This window comes from Gossypium raimondii, chromosome 4 (assembly GCF_025698545.1).
Source record: "Gossypium raimondii isolate GPD5lz chromosome 4, ASM2569854v1, whole genome shotgun sequence".
Taxonomy (NCBI): Eukaryota; Viridiplantae; Streptophyta; class Magnoliopsida; order Malvales; family Malvaceae; genus Gossypium; species Gossypium raimondii.
Window position 1 is genome coordinate 16,898,109 of NC_068568.1, and position 27,106 is coordinate 16,925,214.

General features: G+C 34.6%; 2 protein-coding genes and 2 long non-coding RNA genes across 6 annotated transcripts; 2 read left to right on the forward strand and 2 right to left on the reverse strand.

Annotated features, from left to right (window-relative positions):
• Positions 1 to 554: 554 nt before the first annotated feature.
• LOC105767903 (uncharacterized) lies at positions 555 to 5,597 on the forward strand. 3 transcript variants are annotated; one of them, XR_008195138.1, is made up of 5 exons: positions 555 to 971; positions 1,108 to 1,334; positions 1,434 to 1,581; positions 2,285 to 5,353; positions 5,476 to 5,597. It is a non-coding gene; the product is annotated as an uncharacterized LOC105767903 (long non-coding RNA). The 3 variants fall into 3 exon arrangements; XR_008195137.1 differs by having other exon boundaries at positions 602 to 971; positions 2,285 to 5,159; positions 5,263 to 5,493; XR_001125661.2 differs by having other exon boundaries at positions 652 to 971; positions 2,285 to 5,493.
• On the reverse strand, positions 5,264 to 5,812 carry LOC105767902 (uncharacterized). The gene is made up of 2 exons (XR_008195139.1): positions 5,710 to 5,812; positions 5,264 to 5,603 (listed from the first exon to the last, which is right to left on the reverse strand). It is a non-coding gene; the product is annotated as an uncharacterized LOC105767902 (long non-coding RNA).
• A 4,390-nt stretch (positions 5,813 to 10,202) lies between these two features.
• On the forward strand, positions 10,203 to 15,811 carry LOC105767900 (uncharacterized). Its single transcript, XM_012587469.2, has 12 exons — positions 10,203 to 10,497; positions 10,791 to 11,006; positions 11,101 to 12,222; positions 12,583 to 12,705; positions 13,255 to 13,436; positions 13,521 to 13,752; positions 13,903 to 14,112; positions 14,337 to 14,465; positions 14,804 to 14,872; positions 15,064 to 15,186; positions 15,340 to 15,390; positions 15,483 to 15,811. The coding sequence occupies exons 1-12, from the start codon at positions 10,264 to 10,266 to the stop codon at positions 15,624 to 15,626; spliced, it is 2,835 nt and encodes a 944-aa protein (XP_012442923.1). The 5' UTR covers positions 10,203 to 10,263; the 3' UTR covers positions 15,627 to 15,811.
• A 1,280-nt stretch (positions 15,812 to 17,091) lies between these two features.
• LOC105767899 (protein fluG) lies at positions 17,092 to 25,080 on the reverse strand. Its single transcript, XM_052629422.1, has 18 exons — positions 24,801 to 25,080; positions 23,953 to 24,204; positions 23,756 to 23,824; positions 23,304 to 23,418; positions 23,128 to 23,233; positions 22,667 to 22,823; positions 22,481 to 22,576; positions 22,212 to 22,260; positions 21,323 to 21,591; positions 20,524 to 20,696; positions 20,186 to 20,306; positions 20,070 to 20,122; positions 19,847 to 19,976; positions 18,960 to 19,105; positions 18,387 to 18,575; positions 18,039 to 18,271; positions 17,524 to 17,666; positions 17,092 to 17,399 (listed from the first exon to the last, which is right to left on the reverse strand). Exons 1-18 carry the CDS (start codon positions 24,960 to 24,962, stop codon positions 17,337 to 17,339), a joined length of 2,526 nt encoding a protein of 841 aa, XP_052485382.1. The 5' UTR covers positions 24,963 to 25,080; the 3' UTR covers positions 17,092 to 17,336.
• Positions 25,081 to 27,106: the final 2,026 nt, after the last annotated feature.

Genomic DNA, 27,106 nt, shown 5'->3' on the forward strand with positions numbered 1-27,106 from the left:
AAACCTTTTTTTTAAATCACACTTGACTTGTAAATATTAGATAATAATATTTACGAACTTACTCGTCGGATTTAGTGGCCCCGAAACTACTGTTTTTGACACCACTAAAAAACGGGCTATTACATGAGCCCTTGGCTTGGTCCGCCAGGGAACAGACGACCCAGACACATTAGCAACACCTGAAGCCCCACGAGCTCGTTCATGACCCAGAGAAGGAACACATTCTACACAATTCAAAATCGACCCATTTGGTGGAGCAGGAACCGACGGCCCAAAAGAAGAAAGAGCTCCTCCCTTAAACTGTTGGCTTGGGCTAGAATATCCATTAAAAAAATTAAGACCATTTGGCCTAGGCTTAAAAGGCCCATCAAAGTGTCCAATCGGCCTAAACATCCCATCGTTAGTGCGCCTATATGCATGGTACGGCGCTTGCCCAAGACCGAATTGACCTTTATAAGGCCCACAACTAAATCGACCATCATTTCCCTGTAAGGATGGGTTAGAAGCCCTATCATTTTAAAACTAGAGAGGCTCAGCACACGGCCAAACCTGTTCTCCCAACAAAGGACCCTGCGATTCCACTAAGACAGATCCAAGAAAAGGTAACGGACCCAACGCACCATGAACATGATGGTCCGCCAGGTTCGACACTCGTACACTTGATGAGGAGTCAACATACCCATGATTAAAGCAGAAGAAGCATCTCTGGGTTGAATGTCTGAATCTTTCGCAGATCTAACATTGAAGACGGGTTCAAAACCCTCGACTGCGGCCTCCAGACGAGAACCGATCACCATGAACAGAGCCCTCCTACGAGGAAGTAGCTTCTAAAAGATTTGCACAAAAAGGTACATCCTATACCACACGCACCGACCGACTCTCATATTCAAGCAGCACATCGATTAAATGCTAAAGCGGCAGAGGATTCGACGAGAGCGACGCGAGGGTGATGACAGAATCGAACTCTTGAGGTAAGCCTGCAAGCACAATTTCTACTTTCACTGCCTCCGAGATCTAAGATCCGGAAGCTTCGATCAACACACTTATGTTTTTAATTTTTTCTATATACTCCGTGACTGATAAACTGCCTTTTTTCATTGAATAAAGATCATGACGAAGTTGGGAAAGTTTTGTACCTGTAACGGCAGCGAAGAGACAAGTGGCGGTGTTCCACACATCACACATCGTTCGAGCCTCTGTAAACGATGAAAGAAGTGAGGAATTAATTATGGACAGTAGCCAAGTGAGTAACCGGTCTTGCTGAATAAACGCCGAGGCATCCGAATTCAAAACAAGCGAGCCTTTTAAAAACTGCACAAATCGCGGTGGAGCAGGTACCGTTCCATCTAAAAAACCAATTAGCTCGTATCCTTCAACTATCAACCTAACATGTTGCTTCCACTGGACAAACGTGCCCTCATCCAATTTGACAGTCTCATGACGCGAAAACGAGTAAACGAGCCTAGCACCGGTGAACACTGAACCTCCATGTTCGATAGAGGCAGAATCAGTAGAAGTCATGGTGGCCATGAACACAAGTCTCCAGCACCTTAGGCGATTGATACCATGTTAACACCTTTGGTGAGTAAATGTATTGTGTGATAAAAGAATAAAACTAACTCAATTATTAAAAATATAAAACTAGAAAGTATATCTAGTATGAATGAATTCTTTGTATATCATCTGTTCTTATTTTACACTATGGTATTTATAAAGTACATTAATAACTGTCATTGCTAACAACTTAACTGCTGAAGTAACAAACTAACAGCTAATAGACTTAGCTCAATAACAGAAATTAGCTAACACATTTCTAATTCATACTCTTAACATTTTTTGACGGCTACTACCGTGAATTTTCAATCCATAATAATGTTCTAGCAAATCTTTGGCATCCCCTTGGTGGAGTCACCATTACTGATATTAGGGACAAATATTTTCTTTTTCGCTTTTATTGCGAGGTTGTATGACTAGAGTTGTACAGGGGTCTCCTTGGACCTTTAACAATCACTTATTAATGTTTGATATTTTACAGATCGGTGCTGGTCCTTTAAAAGTCCCTTTGTTGAAATTGACTTTCTAGGTGCAAATACATAACCTTCTGTATGAATATGATGTGAAGGTTGTGGCAGCAAGTTTAAAAAATTTTATGCGAATCCAGGTTTTGATAGACATTTGGCACCCACTAAAATGGAAGAATAAGCTTATAATTGGCAAGAAAAAGGAAATTTTTTTCCATGTTTAAATATGAAAAATTAACCACGTTCTGCTTTTTGTGTGGCAGGCTAGGTCATGGGGAAAGCTTTTGCCTTATCCAGATGGTTAAGGGGAGCCAAGAATTACCAATGGGATGGGACATTTCTCTTAAAGCGATGGCGAAGAAGATGGTGGCTGGAGGTAGCATTTGGCTTTACGAGACAAGAGCTAATTGGAAAGGTAATTCAGGAGTTACAATGGAGGAAAAATAAAAGTCTAATCTGAACATTAATATGGCTGATTTTATGAGAAATGCTGGCAGCAACTTGGGCATTAATTTGGCTGGAAAGTCAAAACTTCCTTGTATGAATGAAGACATATCTGAAGCAATGAATGCTAATATGGGGAGTGATAATCGGCCCATTAATTTTGTAGATAGGAAAATAAGTCCCAGATATTTTGATGATGGGTGTGGTTCTGATGAGAATGTGTCGAATTTGGGGAATGAAGGAAAAAAGGGTGATGGAAAAAAATTTCAACGGCTGAACCTGTAGAATAGGTCAGCTGAGTATTATGAAAATATTAAGTTGGAACGTTTGTGGAATAGGGAATCCACGGTTAGTTCGAAGAATTCAGCAGTTACTGAAAGAATATCGTCTCCATATAATTTTCTTCATTGAAATAAAACTAAATGAGAGTAATATGGAAAAAAATCGTAGAAAATTTGGTTAATATAATGGCATTGATGTCTCATCTAATGGGTCAAGGGGGGGTTTAAGTTTGGGATGGCAAAATAGTTTGTCAGTTGATTTGCAGAATTTTAGTGACTACCATGTTGATGTAACGATTACTGATGTTGATATGGATTTGAAGTGGTGTTTCACTAGCTTTTATGGAGTTCTGGAGGGTCACAGAAAAAGTGAATCGTGGGACTTGATGAAACGACTTGGCCAGAATTATGAAGGGCCATGGGTGATCATGGGTGATTTTAATGAAATTGTGTCGAATGAAGAGAAGTAATAAGGGAGGCTAAAAGAGGAGCGACCTATGAGCACTTTTCGGGATGCGTTGGAGGGATGCCGATTAGCGGATATGGGTTTCTTAGGAAGATGGTATACATGGGAACGTGGCAATTTTGCTTCAAATAACATCCGTGAGAGGTTAGATAGGGGTGTCGCTACTGCAACTTGGTATAGTACTTTCCCTAATTATGTCGTTTCTCATCTCACTAGCCCAATTTCAGATCACAACCCTTTATTACTGGATACTAAGGCTTTCAATTTTGTAAGTCAAAGGTCAGCAGGGGAACCGAATTTTAAATTTGAAACAACATGGATGTTGGAAGACTCGTGTGAGGAGATGATTACTAAACTTTGGCAGGATTCAAATTAGTTGAGTATACCGAATCGTTTACTAAATATGGGAAAGAGGTTGAAGAAATGGGAAACTAGAAAGTAAAATGAAACAAGCAAGCCATTCATAAATTCTGAAATAAACTCAATGAGCTGTATGAAGCAGATGTGGCTGATGTAGTTTTGGGTGAAATAATTGAAGCTAAGTTGGCACTAAATTTAAAGGTTGATAAAGAGGAGATCCACTGGGAGAAAAGGGCCAGAACAAATTGGCTAAGGTATGGTGATCACAATACTAATTTTTTTCATAATTATGCTTCATTTAGGCGTAAAGTTAATAGAATTCAGAAACTGAAAGATGGTGATGGAGTGTTACGTGAAGGGGAGGAAGAAAAATTAGATATTTCTTATAATTACTTTAAAGGTACTTTTGAAAGTAAGGGTTCTGTAGGTGCGAATGTTATATATAATGGGCTGACTCCTACAGTGACCTGATAGATGAATAATTCCCTTTTGGAGGATTTTTTGACCATGAGATTTTGAAAACGATGAAGGAAATGGGCTTTAAGAAGGCCTCGGGATATGATGGTTTCCCAGCCATTTTTTACTAGAGATTTTGGCATATCATTGGGGAGGATGTTAAACAATTTTGTCTACAAGCCTTGAATAGAGAGATACCATTGCATGAGATGAATTTTACAAAGATTTCCTTGATCCCAAAAACTGATGAGGCGAATGATATGTCTTTATTCCACCCGATCAGTTTATGCTCCGTATTATACAAAGTAATTTCTAAAGTCATTGCGAATCAATTGAATATTGTTTTGGATATTTGTATTGATGAGGCACAAGGGGCATTTGTTCCAGGTCGTCTTATTTTAGACACTGTTTTGGTGGCATATGAGTTGATGCATGCTTTGAAGAGAAAGAGAACAGGAAAAAAGGGGTCATTTGCTTTGAAGCTCGATATGAGCAAAGCTTACGATCGGGTTGAAAGGCATTTTATAGAAGGTATGATGCTTCAAATGGGTTTTGATACAAGATGGGTGGAACTTATTATGCATTGCATATCGTTGGTTTCATACTTTGTAATGGTTAATAAAGAGGCCAATGAAGTATTTATTCCTAGTAAAGGATTACGACAAGGAGATCCTCTGAGTCCATATTTATGTTTAATGCGTACGAAATGTTTTTCAACATTACTAAAGATTGCAAAGCAGGATGGCATAATGAAGAGAGAGAGGGAGTCTATCAATGACGCACCTTTTCTTTAACGATGACAGTATTATCTTTGGTGAGGCTACGGAAAGGGGAGGCTAGGTGATTAAAGATATTTTTGAAAAGTATGAAAGGGCTTCAAGTTAGAAAATTAACTTGGATAAGTCTGTCATTTTCTTTAGCTCGAATTTGGAGAATCATGGTTGCAATCAGATTGTGAACAATTTAGGGGTGTGAAGATATTTTAGTATGGAACGGTATTTGGATTACCAACTCTGGTAGGTCGAAGCAAGAAAGAAGCCTTTTTCATATATTTGCGATAGGATGAGACAAAAGATTGAAAATTGGAGTGTTCATTTTCTTTCGCATGGGGGAAAGGAGATTTTCATAAAGGTTGTTCTTCAAGCTTTACCCACTTACTCTATGTCTTATTTTTTTTCTACCCAAAACCCTTTGCCATAATCTTGAACAAATCTTGAATCGATTTTGGTGGCAGAAAAGTGAAAAGCGTAGAGGGATGCATTGGAGTCGATGGGATGATTTGTGTAAACAGAAGGATCGAGGGGGTATGGGGTTTCGCGATTTATGTAAGTTTAATATTGCATTGCTTGCGAAGCAAGAGTGGCATTTTTTAACTAAATCTGATACGTTGGTTGTTCGTATTTTTAAATCTAAATACTATCCTAATACTACCATTTGGAACGCTCAGTTGGGAACTTACCCATCATATGTGTGGAGAAGCATTTTTGCAGCAAAAAAACTTCTAGAGGACGGGGTGGGTTGGAATGTGGGCTCTGGTATGAACATATTGATCTGGAGGGACAGTTGGCTTCCTAGCTGGGCTAGAGGAAGAATACAAAACACTTTGGTTAATAATTTTGTTAATAGGGTAGCAGATCTTATAGACACAAACACAAAAAACATGGAATATAGAGTTAATTACCAGAGTGTTTAATGTAGAAGACGTTGCAGCAATTAAGTGCATCTCGTTGTCTCATTCGGTTGATGAAGATAAACTTACTTGGAAGGGTGAAAACTCAGGAGAGTATTCTGAGAGTGGTTATAGGACTCTCAACCAGGGATTTAAATAGCGGTCCGTTACCGAAATAGCGGCCGTTATATAGCAGTAGCGGCACCGTCCGAAACCGCTACTGCCGAAACTGCTATTATATTTTACAATAAGTTGTGTGAATTTTTTTTTAAAATTCACGACCGCGATACCCACAATGACCGCAATAGCATCCGCTATATCCGCAACCGCGATAAACGTAATGCAACCGAAATTACAGCCACGATCGCAATTTAAATCCCTGCTCTCAACAAACAAACTAACCCTAATACTATCACTCAAAACAGGAGCGCACTTTATAAAAAGCTATGGGCTTTAAACATCCCTTCAAAGATTAAGATTGCTACATGGAAAAAACAATTTTATCCCTACAGCTTACAACCTTTACAGTAAAAAATTTTCCTCTTCTCCTATCTGTCCGCGATGTAGGTTGCTACCAGAATCTATGCTATATGTGATGACAATTTGTGGTCCTGTAGTAGAGTTATGGAACAAACTGGGACTTAGTTGGGTATTAACCCTTCAGTATGATAATTTTTGGGATTGGTTTGAATATATTCTACAGAGGAATTGTTATATTACCTATGGTAGAATAATAATAACACTATGGTCCCTTTGGTTTGCTCACAACAAATTTGTCATATAAGGAAAAAGGCAAACAATTCAAGATATCAGTTCAAAAATTCAGTGTTTCATGTAAGAGATAGAGTTTGTGAACTTGAAGTTACCTAATAAACCGAGACATGCTACAATGAAATGGCTTCCCTTGAATGATTTGACAATAAAAGTTAATTTTGATGCGATGTTCAAACCTCAAATTTGTGAATCATGTTCAGGGTTTGTAATCCGGGATAATCATGGGTTAGTCATGGGTAGTGGAGTGGTGGTAAACAACCATGTGGTGGATGCTTTCTCGGCGAAAGCCTTAGCATGTGTCCAAGCGTTGGATTTTTTGATAGAAATGGGTTTTCGGGAGGTAGTAATGGAGGGGGATTCAAGAACAACCATAGTAAAAATCCAAAAAGGGACCCGAGATAGATCTGAGATTAGGACCTATATTGAGGAAATTAAAATGAAGGCCCTAATTTTCAATTCTATTTCTTTTCGACACACAAATCAGGAATCAAATGAAGTTGTTCATAAGCTTGCACAAATAGGTTTCAACTTTGAAAGCCCTCAATTTTGGGTAGAGAACGTACCTGAAGAAGTAACGAATCTGGTAGAACGAGACCTGCGGTGGATGTTTGATTCTGGTTCGTCTACAGTGGCGTATTGATCTATCAAAAGAATGAAATTTTGTAGAAAGGTGATTGATGCTAAGTTTTGTTCTCAGGGGAAGCTAGATGGATTTTCTCTGCTGTGTTTTGAATTGCCCTTCTGTTTTGATCGAGGCTCTTCATTTATTTTTCTTGTCTTTAAGAGTTATGTTTTTCATGTGTTAATGTTGTTGCTTATAGCTGGATCTCCACATGTGACTATGAGAATGCTAGGTGTGGGTGGGTGTTTTGTTTTGTTTTAATATTATAATAAGAAGCCTTGATATTTTACTCAAAAAAAATTGAATATTAATATTTTAATATACATGTGCAAAAAATACTTATATATTTTATTAATTAATAGAAAATTAAATGTAAAAATTGTGAAAATATCACTTGACGTAAATATAAGGTATCTACTTTATCATATATTATAATTTTTTCTTTTAAAATTTCCATTATATATATATATATTAGAATTATTTGATATAGATAATGATATGGCAATGGTATGTATTTTTATGAGATTGATAGGCGTTATTATTGATCACGATTAACTAACAAGAGATATTAACATTAAAATATATATAATTTAAATATCACTTTTAATTAAAAAAGAAGAAGACATTATCACTTTTAAACAGCAACACTTAGTTTGCTGTTTTTTTTTTCTTTAAATTTGGTTAGTTGGGTATGAATGGGGCATTTGGCAAAGCAAAGTCCAATTTAGAACTCCCCTCCATTCGGAAGCATGTTTTAGAGCAAATATATTATACCAAAATTAGGTTGCTAATACAAAAGCATAAATGCTGCAGAAAATTATAAGACCAATGAATTCAAATATGTATTAAGAAGCCATAAATTAACATGGAAATTCATCATCAAACAGTCATAATTCTTAATCAACGAGACTAAAGTCACCTAAAAAAATAAAATTCTCATTTTAACTTTTAATAAATATTTAAAAATATTAAAATATTAATCCCGAATATTATAAATTTCAATATTTTTAAACATAAGTTATTAATAATTAATGTTATTTTTATAAAATCATTTATTATTACAATTTTACTTTAATAATAAATTTTAACATTAATAATATTTTTAAATTTTAAGTAATATTCTTAATATTTTACTAGAAAAATTATAGTAACATTTTAATAATAAAAATATATTAAAATTTATCAATATTTGGTGATAAATTGTTCATAATATAAATTATGAATATTTTTTAGAATATAAATATGGTTATTTGTTTATATCCTACTTAAATTCATTTATCCTAAAAGTTTTAATGTATTATTATCGCTTTCATCAGGGCAAATTTGGTAGGGCAAACAGGTGCCTTGGCCCCACCAAACGAAGGCAATATTTTTAAAACTGAATCAATAGTTGAACTAATCAGGTTACCAGTTCATCGATCCAATTAAAATTTTATTAAAATTTAAAAAAAACCATTGAACCATTTCAATCAGTTTTTAATCAATTCAATTGGTCCGTATCGACTCTTGGTCCCCCAGTTCAAAACCACTCTCCAAATTAGTACCCTAGTTAATTTTTGGTATCATTAGAAAAAGGTAACATTGCTTTGCAAATTCTTTAAAAAAATTATAAAGTTATGAATTTGTATGATGATAAAATTGGTTTTTCACCTCCAAAAATTTATAAATTAATTATGATCCTTAAATTTTTTTTATACCTTCGCCTTACCTTTCATATATATATATATATATATAATATAATATGCTTAACTTCAAATTAATTTTTAATTAGATATTTGTTATTATTAAGTATATAAAATATCTTATCTTATCATAAAAAATTTTGATTATCAAAAAATATTTTTACAATATTTTGTAATAAATATAAGGTTTGTTTCACTTAAAATAAATTTGAAAATTGATTTCAAAAATTTTGTCAAAATGGAGAATATTTTACACAAAATCATTTATACATAAAAAAATCAACTTTTTCAAAAAAATCTATTTCCATAAATTATTTTTTAAAGTTATATTTAGAAAAACAAACACAACCTAAATAATGTTTTATTAATTTAATTTAAAAAGTATTTTGTTACCTAATAATTTTATTTTTATTGCAAATAATGCATCTGACAGGTTAAACTTACACATCTATTCACAGCTTGATTAGCAATCCGCTTTCATCCATTTTCAGAATTTTTTTTAATAATTTAAAATCTATATCTAATTTTAAATATCATAAATTAACTTGGTATTTAACAATAAGTTTATGAATGAATTATTAAAATAAATTGGAAAGGGCAGCGTTATTGGTTGAAAGTGAGGTAATTAATAGATGGGCGGCAATGTTTTGGAGTTCCACGAAATGACTCATTATCTTTTAATAATAAAAGTAAATAATAAGCTAAGACTTGATAACATTAAGGGGTGAAGTGGCCACCAATATTTTGTTTCCATTCTTCAAGTGGTGAAAATAAGTTAATTTTCAATCTAATTAATTTAAAGTCGCTTTTGAATCCCTCAAACAACATTGAAATTTCCTCTATTTTTTGCTATAATGACTCTTGTCTGAATTTAAAATAAGATGATACTAAAATTTTAAAGTATAAATCTCAAAAGCACTATGGTGCAATTATTATTATTTTACTTACTTGTCGTATATAAATACTGTATATTAAAGAGAAAAGAAATTACCAAAAGTTTATTTATTTGATAAAGTAACAAATATTATTTTGAAAGTATTTATGTCTTTTAATATTTTTATAAATTTAGAAAATTTATACTCATAATATCATACTTTTCACTATTTCAACTCTGTCATTCTAATTAAAATCACATTTAATTTTTATAAATTTTGATGACAAAACTAATTTTTTTGTAAACGTAAAGCTAAAATTGTGATAGATACCTAAGTTTTATATTTATGTAATATTTAAAAAACTTATAATAATTTCTTAGAAAATGAAAGTTGTAATCTCTGAGTGTAATGTGAAGCCCGAAAAAGGAAGAGATTGGGTTCATCGTTCATATTGAAACCCGAAATTAAATTACTTGGGCTTTAAATTGGCCCATTTACAAATCAAAATCCTTAAAAACACACAACTATACCTTTGCTTAAACTCTTGACACTGTTAAACCTCAAGAGCTGAAGAAAAACCCAAACCGAGCGGCAGCAGCAGCGGCGGCGGACCATGGTGAAATCCTACCTAAGGTACGAGCCGGCGGCTTTCTTCGGTGTTATTGCATCCGTTGAATCCAATATCACATACGACAGCTCAGGCAAGCACCTACTCGCTCCGGCTCTCGAGAAGCTCGGTATTTGGCACGTCCGTCAAGGCGTCTGCACTAAAACTCTATCTCCTTCTCTTTCTTCTCGTGCCCCCTCCCTCGCCGTCACCTGTGTCGCCTCCGCCCCTTCTTCACTGGTAAAAGATTTAGTCTTCTCTTCCATTATCAATTATTATAATGAATGCTCCGTTTTATTTTATAGTTTTCAGAGAAGCAAAACCTTAATTTTTTATTTTTAATATTTTGATGAATGATAAGCATGTATGTTATTGTTTTCGCGTTGATAAATTGGGAACTTTTATAAAATGTAAGTTGTAATAGTGACAACCCCAACTGAGTCTCAAGGTTTTTCACAATGTTTTTAGATGGTGAATTTATCGTGATTTTCATGAAAATAAGTATGAATGAAAGAAAAAGATTTAAATTGCAGGTAGCAAGTGGTTATGCGGATGGTAGTATACGGATTTGGGATTGCGATAAAGGAAGTTGTGAGACTACATTGAATGGACATAAGGGGGCTGTGACTGCTTTAAGGTACAATAAGGTTGGATCTCTGCTTGCTTCTGGAAGTAAAGACAATGATGTTATATTGTGGGATGTGGTTGGTGAGACGGGTCTTTTTCGCCTTCGTGGGCATCGTGATCAGGTTTATCATTTGTTAGTTTTTCTATTATAGTTAACAAATTATCGTGTTATTTGTTTTTATATGTTTTAATGTCTTTGCATTTTACATCTTGCAGATCACGGACCTTGTTTTCCTTGATTCTGGCAAAAAACTTGTTAGTTCTTCCAAGGATAAATTTTTGAGAGTGTGGGATCTTGAAACTCAGCATTGTATGCAAATAATTAGTGGCCATCATAGTGAAATTTGGTCTATTGATGTTGACCCAGATGAAAGATACTTGGTCACTGGTTCAGCAGATCTTGAACTCAGATTCTACAATGTAAAGCATGAGTTGATGAATGGAGAATCTATGGCGAATGAAACTGGGCCTGAAACTGGGAATGATGGTGAGTCAGCTACTCAAAATAAGTGGGAAGTTCTAAAGCCCTTTGGTGAAATTCAGCGGCAAAGTAAGGATAGGGTTGCAACTGTGAGATTTAGCAAGTCTGGAAATTTGCTTGCGTGTCAGGTAGCAGGAAAAACGGTTGAAATATTCCGTGTATTGGATGAAGTTGAATCCAAGCGCAAAGCAAAACGTAGACTTAATAGGAAGAAAGAGAAGAAATCTGCAAAAATGGGAGTTGAAGCGACTGATAATGTGGAAGCAAATCATGGTACTGAAGAAGCTGGGAATGTCTTGGTTGTTACAGTTCCTGATGTTTTTAAGCTCCTTCAAACTATTCGAGCCAGCAAAAAGATCTGTTCCATCTCTTTCTGTCCAGTCACTCCGAAGAGCTCACTAGCTAGTTTAGCATTGTCTTTGAATAATAACTTATTGGAGTTTTATTCAATTGAAAGCGGTTCTAGTACAAAAACACTCGCTATTGAGCTTCAAGGACACCGTTCTGATGTTAGAAGTGTCACACTTAGTTCAGACAATACTCTTTTGATGTCAACCAGTCACAATGCTGTGAAGATTTGGAATCCAAGTACTGGTTCTTGCCTACGAACAATTGATTCTGGTTATGGACTCTGTGGCCTAATTGTACCTCATAAGAAGTATGCAATGGTTGGCACTAGGGATGGGAAAATTGAAATTATTGACATTGGTAGTGGTACTCTCAGTGAAGTTGTTGAAGCTCATGGCGGCTCCATAAGGTCAATTGCTACCATTCCAAATGGAAATGGTTTTGTTACCGGTAGTGCAGACCATGATGTGAAGTTCTGGGGATACCAAATCAAGCAGAGACCTAGTCAAGTGTGTTCCTCCTACCTTCACAACCTCCTTAAATTTTTTGAGTGGCTAACTTTTGATTTATTGCTTCAAAGTTCAGCTTGTTTAGCTTTGCCTTTATACATTATGTAGTGGAATGTATAACTTGTCCTTTATTACGAATGTAGTTGTCATGTTGAGTTGACAGATGAGTGATGTTAGATTGGTCTTGTTGATTTTCAGGATTAGTGGCTAACTTTTGATTTATCGCTTCAAAGCTCAGCTTGTTTAGCTCTGCCTTTATACATTATGTAGTGGAATGTATAACTCATCCTTTATTATGAATGTAGTTGTCATGTTGAGTTGACAGATGAGTGATGCTAGATTGGTCTTGTTGATTTTCAGGATTCTAAATGCCTTACTATATCAAATGTAAGGACAATGAAAATGAATGATGATGTTCTAGTGGTTGCCGTTAGCCCAGATGCTAAATATGTTGCTGTTGCGTTGCTGGATTGCACTGTGAAGGTAGAAATAATCTGACTTATCCTTCTCTCCATTGAATTTTCTTTGTCCACTTTTATTTGTCTTGGTGAATTTATTCTGTTATTGTTTTTCTATAATTTGTAAATGGAAGCATCACGTAGTTTTTCTGCTCAACCTGTAAAACACAAGGTTATTATACTTTAGTTCCTTCATCTCACTTCTTCACTATGTCTTCAACCCCCTGTATGGAACCTTTTTTATCCCATGTTTTATATGTGAGAGCTAGAAGTGATATTGCATCCCCTCCTGCACTTATCATGTCTTACAAATTTTGACTAATGTGTGCTAATTAAATCTGCTGATTTTTAAAATTTTTGTTTTCAGATTCTGTCCAAACATGTTCTGATAGAAGCTTCTGGTGAAAAAAAAAATAAAGTTCAATAAACTGAATAGCATTCTCTGCAATTTAACTTCATTATAGCATGCATGACATTGTGTTATCCTCTTATCAATTAGGATTTGCAAGTCAACTTGTTTTGCATTATCATGAGCCTATTTGATAATGACAATTTTCTTTTCCCTTTTATGCAGATTCTTTTTATGGACTCGCTCAAATTTTTCCTTTCCTTATATGGCCACAAACTTCCTGTCCTATGTATGGATATTTCATCTGACGGAGATTTGATTGTAACTGGATCCGCAGACAAGAATTTGAGGATTTGGGGCTTGGATTTTGGTGATTGCCACAAATCCATCTTTGCTCATGCTGACAGGTTTGTATGATGGTAATTATCATGAAATGCTAGAGGTTTTTGCTGAACATTTTAATCACCAATTCTGATGAGGTATTTTATCAGTGTTATGGCAGTTCAGTTTGTCCGCAACACACATTACATGTTTAGTGTGGGGAAAGATCGCCTTGTAAAGTACTGGGATGCCGATAAATTTGAGTTGCTTTTAACTCTTGAAGGGCATCATGCAGATGTATGGTGCCTTGCAGTCAGCAACCGTGGTGACTTTGTTGTTACAGGATCTCATGACCGGTCCATTCGCCGTTGGGATCGTACTGAGGAGCCTTTTTTTATTGAGGTACTTTCTAACGTTTTTGCTGTGTACCGAAAGTGAAGTTCTTGGCTCAGGAAGGAGAATGCTGTTGTTAAGCTAGTTCTACTTACTGCATTTGTGATTATCTTTAGAGCTGGATTCTCTTTTTGTGTTTACCGTTGCTTGAATGTGCAGGAAGAAAAAGAGAAAAGATTGGAAGAAATTTTCGAGGCTGACATTGACAATACATTTGAAGACAAACATATACCAAAGGAAGAACTTCCAGAGGAGGGAGCTGTTGCATTAGCAGGGAAGAGAACTTTGGAAACCCTGACAGCCACTGATTCAATTATTGATGCACTAGATGTGGCGGAAGTGGAGTTGAAACGAATAGCTGAACATGAGGTATTTTTCACTTACCTTGTTCATTTGTTCTAAATTGATATGTTAATGGCTTTAACTAGCTTGTTAAGTTTGGGGAAAAAAAGTGGTATCTATCTTTGAATGCCAAATTTGTATTTTGACCCTCATTAATTGATGCTTTTAATAATTTTCTCTTCCCCTAAGGAAAGAGGAGAAAAGAAAAAGAAAGTTGTTCCAATTTATATGTTTACTATGTTGTATCTCAGGATGAGAAAGCCAGAGGAAAAGTTGCTGAATTCCAGCCAAATATGATTATGCTTGGGTTGTCCCCATCTGATTATGTCCTTCGTGCTCTTTCAAATATTAGCACCAATGATCTGGAGCAGACTTTACTGGTAATTAAGTGTGTCTTAGGATTGCAGTCCATGATTTTCTACTTGTTTAGTTAATTATTTACCTTATAATAGGACCAAATACCACGCATATGCTGAAAATTCAGCAACTTTAAATTGAGTTTCTATTCATATTCCAGCCATGTCACTAGCCAAGTTAGTAATTCAGCTTCTCACAATTAATAAAAGAAAAATCATATATGAAAGCTTGACTATCTTTGTTTTGTCTAGAAGTTAAATTGAACTTCACTTCAGGATTGTGGTAGATTATGAATAGGAACCTTTCATTTTTTACGCATCTTATTGTTTATCTTACTGACTCAAAGTTTTTCTCTGCCCAGGCATTACCATTCTCAGATGCTCTCAAGCTGCTCTCTTATACAAAGGACTGGACTTCAAATCCAGACAAGGTTGGCCACCTTGCGTTATAAATGTCTTTATGGTTGGATGTTTTTGTAAATAGATGTGTCATGTACACCATGCATTCTCTTTGAGATAAACACTAAAGCTATCGATGTTACGAAAGCATATGTTTTATGCATTTGAGCTCTCATCATTTGGTACTTACTGTTGTTAGTTACAATATATCTTGTTTGCACAGGTTGAGCTGGCTTGCAGGATTGTTACATTGTTGTTGCAGATACATCATAGTCAGTTAATTAGTACCCCATCTGCCAGACCAGTGTTGGCTGCTCTAAAGGAGATTATTTATGCAGGAGTTAAGGTAAATATGTACTTTGGATTATACTCGTCTTGAACCTGCATATTCCCTTGGAACAAGAACGTTCAGTTCTGCAATTAGCAGCCCTTAACAAATTTTAAATATTGGAAAACTTTAAGGATCCATTTCAATGACATAACCTTTCAAATTTCTCAGGAATGCAAAGATACTCTTGGTTTCAACCTTGCAGCAATGGATCATCTAAAGGTTTATAAAATGGCATTTCCACTATCATCACTTAAATTTCTAATAAAAAGGCTAAAACTTATTTTCCACCCTTATGTGTCCTTCGATTTCAGCAATTGATGGCTTCAAGATCCGATGCTCTATTCCGAGATGCAAAGTCGAAGTTGCTAGAGATTCGTTCGCAGCAGTCAAAACGTTTAGAAGCAAGAACAGAGACCAAAACAGAAAACAAAAAAAAGAAGAAACAGAAGAAATAGACTGATCTCCAACATGGGCAATACTTTCATTCTTTATTTTTAAGGTTTAGAGAGTGCTTCCCGGAATGATCTTCATGCTTCAGGTAAGAAGCATATTTTTGTATTCTAAGTTCTCTTATTTGCCTCTGTTGTCTGTAATATACGAAGATTATCATCCAAGTGAAATTTTGAAGTTTTCATGACCAGTTTGCTTATATTTATGGGCCAGAATGACTACTAAGAAGGGTTTTATTATTATAACAATGTCTATAATACAATTATGGCTGTCCAATGGATTTTGACTAGACTGCTTAATAGTGACTCAATCATCTAATGTAACAGAAATTGTTCATTGGTATATATTAGTACAAAGGAGGTAGATCCTAATAAAGGGGTCATAGATGTTGGATTCAAACTCAATTATCTATTCGATGTCATTTCGGTATGTATTCATATTTTAATCTCAACAATATTAGGGTTTTAAGATCATATGGAAAAATGATCATGTTTGAGGTATGTGGTTTGAGATAACTATATTGTATTATTAAAAAATTAAAGTACAATAATCTTTTCTTTCTTGAAGTGTTTTCGTTCTTGCAAGTATAATCTTGTAATAATTATGGTTCTTACAAATAAAATCCTGAAGTGTTCTTTTTCATATATAATATTGTGGGATGGGGCAACATGATTTAAATTTGTGTCAAATGAGTGTTTGGTAAAAGTTTTAATCACTAATCTATGCAAGTCAATTTTGAAATGTTTTAGTTTTAGGTTAGGAATTTTAAAAAAATAATATTTGATACATTATTAATGAAGTTTTAAATTTTTCTAAGGTTGACAAGTATTTAATAAAATGTAATAAAACATAAAAATAAATATACAAAAAAAAAAAAGGTAAACGACAATTTTGAAGGTGGTTTACTGACTAAATATTAATTTTCCTTTTCATTATTACAAGCATAAGCTTACAATTACAAGTTCTTTTATGGATTTGTCTTTCCAAAATGAGAAACTTATGACAAAACTTTACTTAAAAATATAAGATAGAAAAATAAAAGGCAAGTTAGATTAATATATCATTATCTTTTATGAGAGATCATAATAATTAAACAGTAATGATTTGATTGTAAATAGAATTTTAGACTTTTCAAGCAAGATCATGATAATCTTTTAAATTTATTTGTAGAATAAAAAAAGTAAATACTAATCTTTAAAGAATTTGTGAAACTTAAAATCTATGTATACTAAATATAATAATTTATTAAGTTCACTTGTGAAGCTTAAAATCTACCTTGTTTATGTATCATATAATAAGTTATAATGAACTCATTATTTTCGCTTATTGAATACATCTCGAAAATTTTATTATTTTATATATATATTTTCTTATTAGTTTAATTCATCAAAACTTAATTAATTGATGTCAAACCATGACACTTTAATTTTAGAACGTACTTCATTTTAACTTAAATTTCAACAATGGTAATACTGTGAATAAATCTTCCCCTTATAAAAGGGAAAGTCCTTGAACCTAGAGAAATGGATTAAATAGCTTAAGAAACAGAACGGAGATAAACCATTATTCTACAACAAAATGTTGCATATATAAAAATGTAAAAGTAGCCAACACCCCAAAGTTATTAACCATGATTAGCATCATCTATCAATTTATTTTAAGAGTGACAAAACTCCTTACTCTTCCCCCAACTGCTTGGATATTGATTCATCAACTTAATAACGGTGAATAAGTTGTTTGTATGCTTCCTTATTCTTCGAATAGTACTCAATTTCTGCCTGCAATGCATTAGATGTATTTCGATTTAAGCATCGAGGCAGAACATGGAACAGATCATGCATGCATTCATGGATTTAAAATTTTCGAAGATGAAACCTTCAGGTAAACGTGGATGGAAATTACCTTTCGAACTCCGCTTATAGCAACAACAAGCTTTTCACCAATCAGCTCCTTCAAGACATTGTCTTTCTGAAGAGCTTCTAAAGATTCAGAAAGTGATTTAGGAAGTCTCGATAGTTTCCCTTCTAGTGTAGCTGGATTTGCATCTGTTTTATTCATAAAAATTGCATTGAGATAGTAACGTCAGAGTATAGATTTCAAGTAGTAATGGAATATTCAGTCGAAGACCATTACTTTCTGCAGATTAACTTTTTAACCAATTTATGCAGTGTATGTGTCAAAAGCTATGTTATTTGGACTTTGACGTGAGCGTTACATATGATATGTGTCCACATGAGTTGGCTTCAGTATTTTCTAAGCTTTTCAATACCCGTGTCCAAATATGCGTTAACCGTGGTACTTCAACTACTTCAAGCAACATGAAGAGTTTGAGCACAATCTGTTTAAAGTTTCTGATAACAAAAGCTATTATGCAGTGAAAAATCTTTAAATACCAACAAAAAAAAATGTAATCTTACCAATAGGTTGAGGCAGATGAAGATGCCGTCTTAGACCATCAATTCCAGCAGCAATTATAGCAGCCAATCCCAAGTGTGGATTTGCACATCCGTCAAAAGATTTGATCTCAAAGTTGCTCACAAATCCATTTGGAATCCCAGGTGGGCATGCAGTCCTCAAAGGCGCTTCTCTGTTTTCTTTGCCCCAGCATTGATATGCTCCACTCCATGTATTAGGTTGTATGCGATCATAACTGAAGACAAATACAAGTTGAACATAAAATCAAAGTAGATTTAGAATACATGAATGCATTACAATAATATTATCACGTGCAGCAAATACACGTGTGCAAGAAGTAGAGAATAAACCTATTTGGAAGTGGTGCCGTGAATGCCAAAATCGAGGGAAGATGATCTAAAACCCCTGCCATGAACTCCTCTCCAACTTTAGACATTCCATGCTGAGAAGATGCATCGGATGCTTGGAAAACATTTTGTCCATTCTGCCATAAACTGAGATGCACATGGGATCCAGAACCTATGTCATCCAAAGCATACCTGGGCAGAGAAACATAGTTAAAATGCTGGGTATTCCAAGTTTCTAACGTTAAGGGAAAAACATGCATGAAAGCCTCACAGCATTGACTAATATATGAAGTTTAGCTCAATTCAAATGATTATCAGACGAGTCTCCCATAATATTTATTTGTTATTATATAATCAGAAAGATTCAGTAACTCAGTTGGAATGATAAAGCATAAATTGGTATACTAGTAGACATTCAATAAACCCTCCATCTGCAATACCACTACATGACAAAATAAATATTTTAATGAACCATTTGAGTTTCATCCAAAGCAAAAGCGAAAAATATCAGAAACTATAGGCCTTGACCAGAAGATGAGGTAGAAAGCATTGGTCAAAATAAGAAAAAGTTACTACTTGGGGACAAACGTTGCCAACAGCCCATGTTTATTTGCAATAGCCCTAACAACTTCGCGCGTGAAAATCAAGTTGTCAGCAGCATATGTACAAGCAGTGTGCCCCAAAGCCATTTCATACTGACCATTTCCAGCTTCTGCATGCATCTGTAAATTTTGAAAGCTAAAGTAAGCCAGGAGAATCAAGTAATACTCAACTTTTCACTTCCTAAGATGCACAAAAAAGCAGCATTCAGGAGAGGGAGGGACGAAGGAAACCAGAGAAAATGATGGCTCCCCATTAAGGAAAAAGAATAAAACCACTGGATCTCTACTTTTATTTGTTATTATAGAAACTTAACATAATTGAGAAAAGAAACAAAATTTCTAGATAATTATTACATGATAAAATGCTTATACCATCATCTAAAGTTATTACCATAGGGATCCATTACTGATGATTGTTTATTAATCGTTTTCTGCAAGCCTGGCAACTCATAAAAGGTTCAAATAGTAGACCTTTGTTCTTAACCACTTGTAAGAAAAGGGATGCATCTAGTGTGTTGAAATTTGTTACATTTTAGAAAAGGATAACGCAACCAAAGATTCTTTGATTTGGAAGTAGGCTACATGAACAATTGCAATGATCTCAGTACATCTCATGCACTCACACTAAAAGAACACCTGAATGGGTACTTGGGCAAACTCGGTTGATCTCTGCACGTTTATTCTTATCTTGGATTATGTACTTGTGTCTTAATGCAGACACTCAACTAAATAACAGACATAATGAAGACAAACTAATTGTCAGGTAAAATATGAATAAATTTAATGACAGCCGCATAGTATCAGTTGATGAAAGTCCCTCCAATGATAGTGGATATCAAGAACATGACTTCTCATCTGTACCTGCTCAACAGCAACATTCAAGGAATTTAGAGCTGCAACAATTTCTTGAAATAAAGTGGAGATAGCATCAAATCCAGAAGAGGAGCAATAAGGTTTTGAGTCGATTGGCACCCACTCCTCTTTCCCCTCTCTGCAAGTTTTCAAGGGGAAAAATTCATTACAATTAACCAGAGCTAAAGGCTGCTAAAACAACAAAAAGGAGGGAAGGGCCTATGTCACGCACCTTTCTAGCTTTTTCAAGAGATAAAATTCATTTTCAAATCCTGCATTCATTACCTGCATATATAGAATTCATTAATTGAGCGTGAATTCATATGCATGACAGACCACCTGACGTACCAAGTTGAATTCATCTTTTAGAACTTTTGAAACTCTTCGTAGGGCCTCTCTTGGGCAATATTCCCATGCATCCCCAGGTTTAAGATGCATGTCAGCCAAGACCATCTCCTCTTGTTTTTTCCTATTGAGGAAGAGGGTACCAACATTATTTTAAAGGCATAATGAAAATTAACAATGTTAGCAACGATAACCAAGAGATATTCATGTCAAATATATGAAAGCAAAACAGGAAATACTAAATGATGCAAACGCATGTAAAATTGTGAAGGTATTGAAGGGGAAGATAGAAATATTTCCCATTGTGGTAAACCAGATATTATTCCTCAAAGATACAGTACCATGGGATTTCCCTCCAAGTCGATAGGTCAGGCATCAGTCTAATCTCACCAGTCCCAGTTAGATTAGTCTCATCAGCTGGACCATCAACAGCAGAACTCATTGCCATACATGCAAAAGTCAAACCGACACCATTTTTCCTCACAACATCGTTAAAGCGTTTCTTGGGGACAACCTGAAATGTCAAATAAATTAAGAAACAGCTAAATTGCAGATTACCCTTACAGTCACAAATGGTCAAGAACACTCCTTGAACAAATGACATCTACAATAGTACTATTCAGTACATACCATATAATTATAGAACCTGATAAAAGAAAGAAAATATAGCCTAAGGCACAATTATATAGCATGAAAACGATCTCAATCTTTCCTCCAATGTGCCATTAAGGCATCATATTGTTATTAGGATCAACCAAACCATTAGCTTCTATTTTGGAGTAATAAAGTCCAATTGCTGGCAGAATAACTACAACATAAAACTTGCAATAGGAACTAACAGGATATAGAAATTCAAAACAGATTAATGTTTTTGCACTATTAGGTGAATGATGCATAAACCAGCCAGCATATGATCCCTAAGGTAGCATCCGAAGAATAGAGGGAAAAGGAAATTAATTTGATTTTTAGAAGTTATAGGTTTGCTCATCAAAGTTGGTAATTCCCTTTAGTAAAGTTTTTGAGTTTCCTCGTTTTTCAGATAGTGGCAAAGGAATAACTTATATTTCTTCCTGAGAGTTGTGATGATGAACTTAATCAAAGAATGAATAACTGATCTATACGAAGAAAAAGAAACCTTACTCGGCATCTATGCTGTCCGGAAGCATCTGCCCATAAAATACGAACAAGGGAAACACTATGTTCTGGAACATTTGTCCCTATCACGTAGCTAGGAGAGTCACTAGCCTTTAAACCTACTAGTTCCTCGCCTATATTAATCTTGTATAATTGTATAGCAGTCCGGGCAAAGATGTCCTTGGATGCTTCAATAGCTTCAGTGATCAAGAGATCATGATCAATGCATGAATCACGTAGAACAGAAAAGACAATTTCACGCGCTCTTTTGGCACCTGAAACAAAGGAGTAGGTTTAGGCCTCGTCATCACGTGGATTCTATTTTGTTTAAGACAAGGAAATCTAATAATTTACTTCAGAAGTTGTTTTATCAAATAAACCCTCAAACAATTCTAGACTTTTCCAATGCTTTAACAAATTAGTCCTATTTTTGTCAATAAAGTGAAGGGTGAGGACCATGCCAAATACATGCACCTGCACAGAAACGAACTCGTTCCTCAAAGAAATAAAATTTATGTTGCACCTTCCAATCCCAAGACAGATTCACACAGCAAAACCTCTACGTGTACATGAATATATAAACTTAGAAAAAACAGTTTCTATAAGGGAGTAACTATTTCTTTAAAGATATTAAAGGGCTATTTTAGATGGTAATTCAGTGTTTTCTAATCAGAATTTTTAATGAATACCGAGAATATGAAAAATTGAAAATTTCTAGCACTTAGAACTGTTCCTGGTGCAATGCAAATTTTGAATCGCCAGCAGTACAGACAGACAATAATAATCTAAGAGTGATCAGGTTTGGACATGAGATTCTTAAAAATAGAATGAATACAATCAGAAGCATCATTCTCCAGCCATTCTATGATATGTGCGGATGGAAACTTCGACTGACCTAAGTAGTATGTTTCAGGAGTTGCAACTGCATCAGTGCTGAACATGACCTGCAATTTTTGCGTTTAAGATCAATCAGTAATAAAACAAACTTAGAGTACATATAAAAAGAACCAACCGTGTCTATTGACAGATTCCTCACTGGATGAACTAGTATAGAGCTCTTTACTAAGTTGTGTGATTATCTAAAAAAACAAATGTTCATTTTCTTAAGAACTTCTGTACACTGAGTACGGATTCTCAATATTTCCTTTGGGCGACTATTCTCACCTTCTTTATGGGAGCTAACTCCAAAAGTTCTTTGACTGAGGATATCATCCCATGAAAACTGAGCTTGGGAATTGCCAACCCAAAGTCAAGGTAAACCTGAAAGTACGACTCATTATATACAAAGGAACATGGAAGATTGAATAAGTTTAAAGAATGAGGTGATCCACTAGAGAGTAGAATTTTCACCTGGGGATAGATAGAGGCTAGATATGAAGCTTCCTTTGAAAACGGGTAGGATGCATGCAAAAGAACAATGCGACACCCGGAAAATCTTTTATCCTCCAAAAGGGTTCGAAGATGAAGAGGATTGGCTAGCCGTAAATCCAAATCTTTGTCTCCAAAGCTAGTTGTGGGAGAAATGAAACACGAGAAATAAGGAAAAAGATGCTAAAAGTGCATTCGGGTTGCATGCGTGCAACCTGATAGCTCACTTATAAGGAGAATAACTTGGAATAGATGAGCTGCCTATTGGACCTTGCTAATTTCAACATAGAGACCAACCGCTAATTTGATATAAACTTTAATTTCATCTGGCAGGGCTCCTTTCAGATTGCTATCCAATCCAACTCAAGTTCATTTCCTCAATTTCCTAGCAATCGACAAGGGTTTAGTTGGGGAACATTTAACAATGTAAAAGCTTATCTTACCCTGTGTGTATCTGCAACGGCAAATCAAACTGTAGAGCTACCTCCAAACCATGAATGAATATATGGTCAATTAAGCTTTTATTTGTAATTCGTACAGGTTTCCCACCTGAAATGGGAAATTGTTATATCCACTGATAAATGCAAAAAGTCCAATTCAGAGGCTATAGTATACTTACGTTGTAAAACTTCAGAAAGACCAATCTCAGCATCCTCTCTGGTGACATGTGGATTGATTTCCAAACCACTGCGGTATGCAGCTATGCTCTTCAACCCAACAATCTCATTTGCAACTGTAACAGTGAGTTAAGAAATCCAGCTAGGACAGCAAGCTCTTCTTATCTATTCATCCTTACCAGTTAGGGAGGCTAACCTCAATAATCTTTCACTGGTGGTCAACCGAAGTTACATGAACTGTCCCTAAAGCTTCAATTAGATGTTGCAGATAATGTGTTAATTTCAAATCAATAGAAAGAACCATGGAAGTAGATGCCTTTCAGTTAGAATGAGCAGGTCACAGGATGAACAAAAAGTGGTAAAGCCGTGATGGTAAATATAGGTTCTACAAGCCACATATGTGTGAGTAATGGAAAATGACTATTACAAACATCTATAACTATCTGAAAGGATATGACCTCAAGCTTTTCAAAAATGTTTCGGTGAATGCATCCAATGTCCAGGTAGATCCATCTGGCATCTCCTGTAAACATATGTAAGTTGTAACAACACCAAAGATATAAAAAAATGTGAAAAATGAACTTGCCATCAATGATAATATTTACTAGAATTTAATATAAATTTAAAAAGAAGGTTAAGAAGGGATCCTACCCCATTAAGGATCTCCTCAGCCAGGGATTCAATTCTGAGTATCCTACCAACAAATGGAACAAAATTCTTATGCCACTGAATGTCATGTTTCTTGTCAAGCTTCAGTCCATCATCAATAAGAATAGTAGAGATTCCTGCAGCTTTAAAGCACTTTGAGCTAATGGATTGCAATCCAGACAATCTGCGATATTGTTCTACAGCATCCAATGATGATTCCGTGCCATAGAATTCTGCAATCTCCCTCAAATTCCTCTGTCAAAACCAAACTGTCTCAGAACAAAAGGTTAGAGCCCTACTTTTTCAAAGTTATCAGGCAATAACGATTGACTTTATTTACAATTATAGCACAGTTGGTCTATGATACGTAAAACCAAACACTTTTGTTATTCAAAAAGCTGCACTTTTACATTTTGAATCAAGGCTTTGTTTGAACAGATATTCATTTATTCATTTTCAACTTTCAACCAGCAGATTTAACGATCCAAGAAATGTCAAAGCAAAGTCAAACTATTCCAGATCTATTATTAAACTGAGAACCAAACAAGCTTAAAACGTAAGATTCATAAATCTATGGAACAAAATTAGAAACAAAGCATTAAAGAAATAGACAAATAGTAAAAGGAAAATTGAATTTGAACGTCGCTTCAAACTATCGAAAACAATTTCACACAAACAGCAATACTTAACACCAAAAGAAAAAGAAAAAAGTTTCCACCACTGTTTTTTAGTATTAAGTCAAAGAATTAAAAGACATTAAGTCACCATTGGAAATGAAAATAAACTGATTGATTTATAAGATTAAAAAATAAGAAGAATAAGAGGAGGAGGAGGAGAGTGGCTGCCATTGCCTTGAAAGAAAGGGAGTAAGGAGCAAAGGATAAGGCGTCGCCAGTTGCTTCAGACAGTGAATTGATGAAAGCAAAAGAGGAATCTAAAGGAACAATACTGTGCGCATGAGAATCCACCACCTTCATTTTCTCAATGGCTTCTCTCAACTCTGCAAACACCATTCTTTTTCTTTCCCTTTCCCGCAAAATTTTCCTTTTCTTATTCTGCCGGGAAATCAAATGACGTTAAATTACTTCCCAATAGATAGTTTTGCGAACCATTTGAGGTTTGACTACAATAAAATGGCTTTTTAACATTTTCCTCGTTCGACTTTTCTTTCTTTTTCAACTTTTCCCCTTTTCTAAATTCTTGTAATTTTTTTTTCATCCATGGTCACCTAATTATTTTTTTAATCACTCAACCATCAATTTTTTAAATTTAGTCACTCAATTAATCCATCTTTTTATCTATTTCTATCAAGTGTAGTTAAATCTGTGACATGAGAGTGATGTGACAATTAAAAGTAGTATAATAATAAATTTAACTTTAAAATTTTATATATTATATCGATTTAGCTATAATTAAATTTTGAGAATTAATAATTTTTAAAACTATAATAAAAGTTTAAAGTTAAATTTATTATTATAATGATTTTTAACTGTCACATCACCCTCCTATCACATATTAATAGCAGTTAACGAAAATAAGCAAAAAAAAATTCTCAATTAGTTGAGTGACCAAATTAAAATGATACATAGATTGAAAAAGAAAACGTATCAAATTAAAAAAAATGACAGTTGCAAGACCAAAAGAGAAAAGTGGCTATAATTGGGTGACCTGTGGTTGAATTTACCCTTTAATAGTAACTGGAAGTCTGGAAATCTCGAATTCATTTTCCTTGATCTACGGGATTGGAAAAGGAAAAAAGAAATAGCCTATTATTTTTTATTATGAAGAAAAATAACTTTTCGAGAACATAAATATTTTGGTAGTATTTAATATTTTAACTTCACAGGATTTCTTTTTAATAAAGGAAAGCTTCAAATATAGCATGTTTTTTTTTTAATATTTAATATTTTTATTATATCCTAAATGAAAAATGTATCGCTTTTTGCATCTTGTTATACATCAAGTATCATCGACCCGAGTCCTACTAGGGATCCAGGTCTCGACTCGTGACTTGGATAAGTCCCACCGAAGGATTAAGTGCGAAGCGAGCCACGAACAGAATAGCAAGGCGAGTTCGCGGACACTACTTGCAGAGCGAGCTCGTGGACCCAGCTCTCAAGGCAAAGCCAAGGACAAGGCTACCAAAGGGCTGCGTGCTCCGCAAGTCACCTAGACACGCGTCCAGTAGGTACGAAGCTCGTCCAGAATGTCAGTACTAGGAACAGAAAGGATCGCGTGCTCCGTAGGCACATACCCAGCAAACCTGGAGTTCACAGAGAATGTCAGTACTAGGGACAGAGAATGCTAATACTAGAGGCAGCGGGGTCAAGACAAAATAGTGGGGTCCTATCATGAGCTATAATAGCATATGTAGCAACATGTATAAATACCCGAACATTCCTATCAATAACACACAAGAAAATATTACTCAACAAATCTTAATCTCAAAATTACATATAAATTTTAGTTTAATATATAATATTATATATGAATTTTAATTTTGTACAATTTTATACATCAAGTCTTGATTTGATTCAACTTTATCCAATATAGCATTGTTTTAAGTTTTCATATTGCGTACATAAATAATTATATTTATTATAAAAATATATTAATGTATTTATTTAAGTGTATATAGTTGATTCAAAACCAAAGTTTCATGTATACTTTTAAACTACAATCAAAGTTTTTTTTTGAACAATCTCGTTATAGGTTCTAATCATATTTGTTCTTGTTGACACAATATATAGAACTACTCATAGCCCCTCCCTAACCTATAAATAGGAAGATAATGTGCTTCAGCGCACTCAAACCCATGTTGTCTTGCATTGACAACAATGCCCATGCCAATTGAGCTAAGACTCAATCGGCCAAAATTCACCCTACAATCAAAGTTTTATATATATAATTGCACCAAATGAAAATTAATGTATCAAATTACACATTCATATATAATTTTGAGATTTATCCCACTTGTGTTTCAAATAGTTTTTCTACTTTTTACTCATATCACTCTATATAATCTTTATAAGATTTCTTTTCTATTTGATCATTGTTTATAAAAACATATGATATTGGTTTTAGCAAATATAATAATAGGGAGTGATCTACGTGTAAAATTAAATTAGTTTTATACCCATTCGTATCTCTTTATACT

Coding starts and splice junctions, on each gene's coding strand:
- LOC105767900 (XM_012587469.2), top strand. CDS start 10,264: ATGGTGAAATCCTACCTAAGGTACGAGCCGGCGGCTTTCTTCGGTGTT. Junction 13,753..13,902: donor AGGAGCCTTTTTTTATTGAG/GTACTTTCTAAC, acceptor TTGAATGTGCAG/GAAGAAAAAGAGAAAAGATT. Junction 14,873..15,063: donor GGACTTCAAATCCAGACAAG/GTTGGCCACCTT, acceptor TTGTTTGCACAG/GTTGAGCTGGCTTGCAGGAT.
- LOC105767899 (XM_052629422.1), bottom strand. CDS start 24,962: ATGGTGTTTGCAGAGTTGAGAGAAGCCATTGAGAAAATGAAGGTGGTG. Junction 22,261..22,480: donor AGTTAGCTCCCATAAAGAAG/GTGAGAATAGTC, acceptor CAAAAATTGCAG/GTCATGTTCAGCACTGATGC. Junction 20,123..20,185: donor TAAAAGATGAATTCAACTTG/GTACGTCAGGTG, acceptor CTATATATGCAG/GTAATGAATGCAGGATTTGA.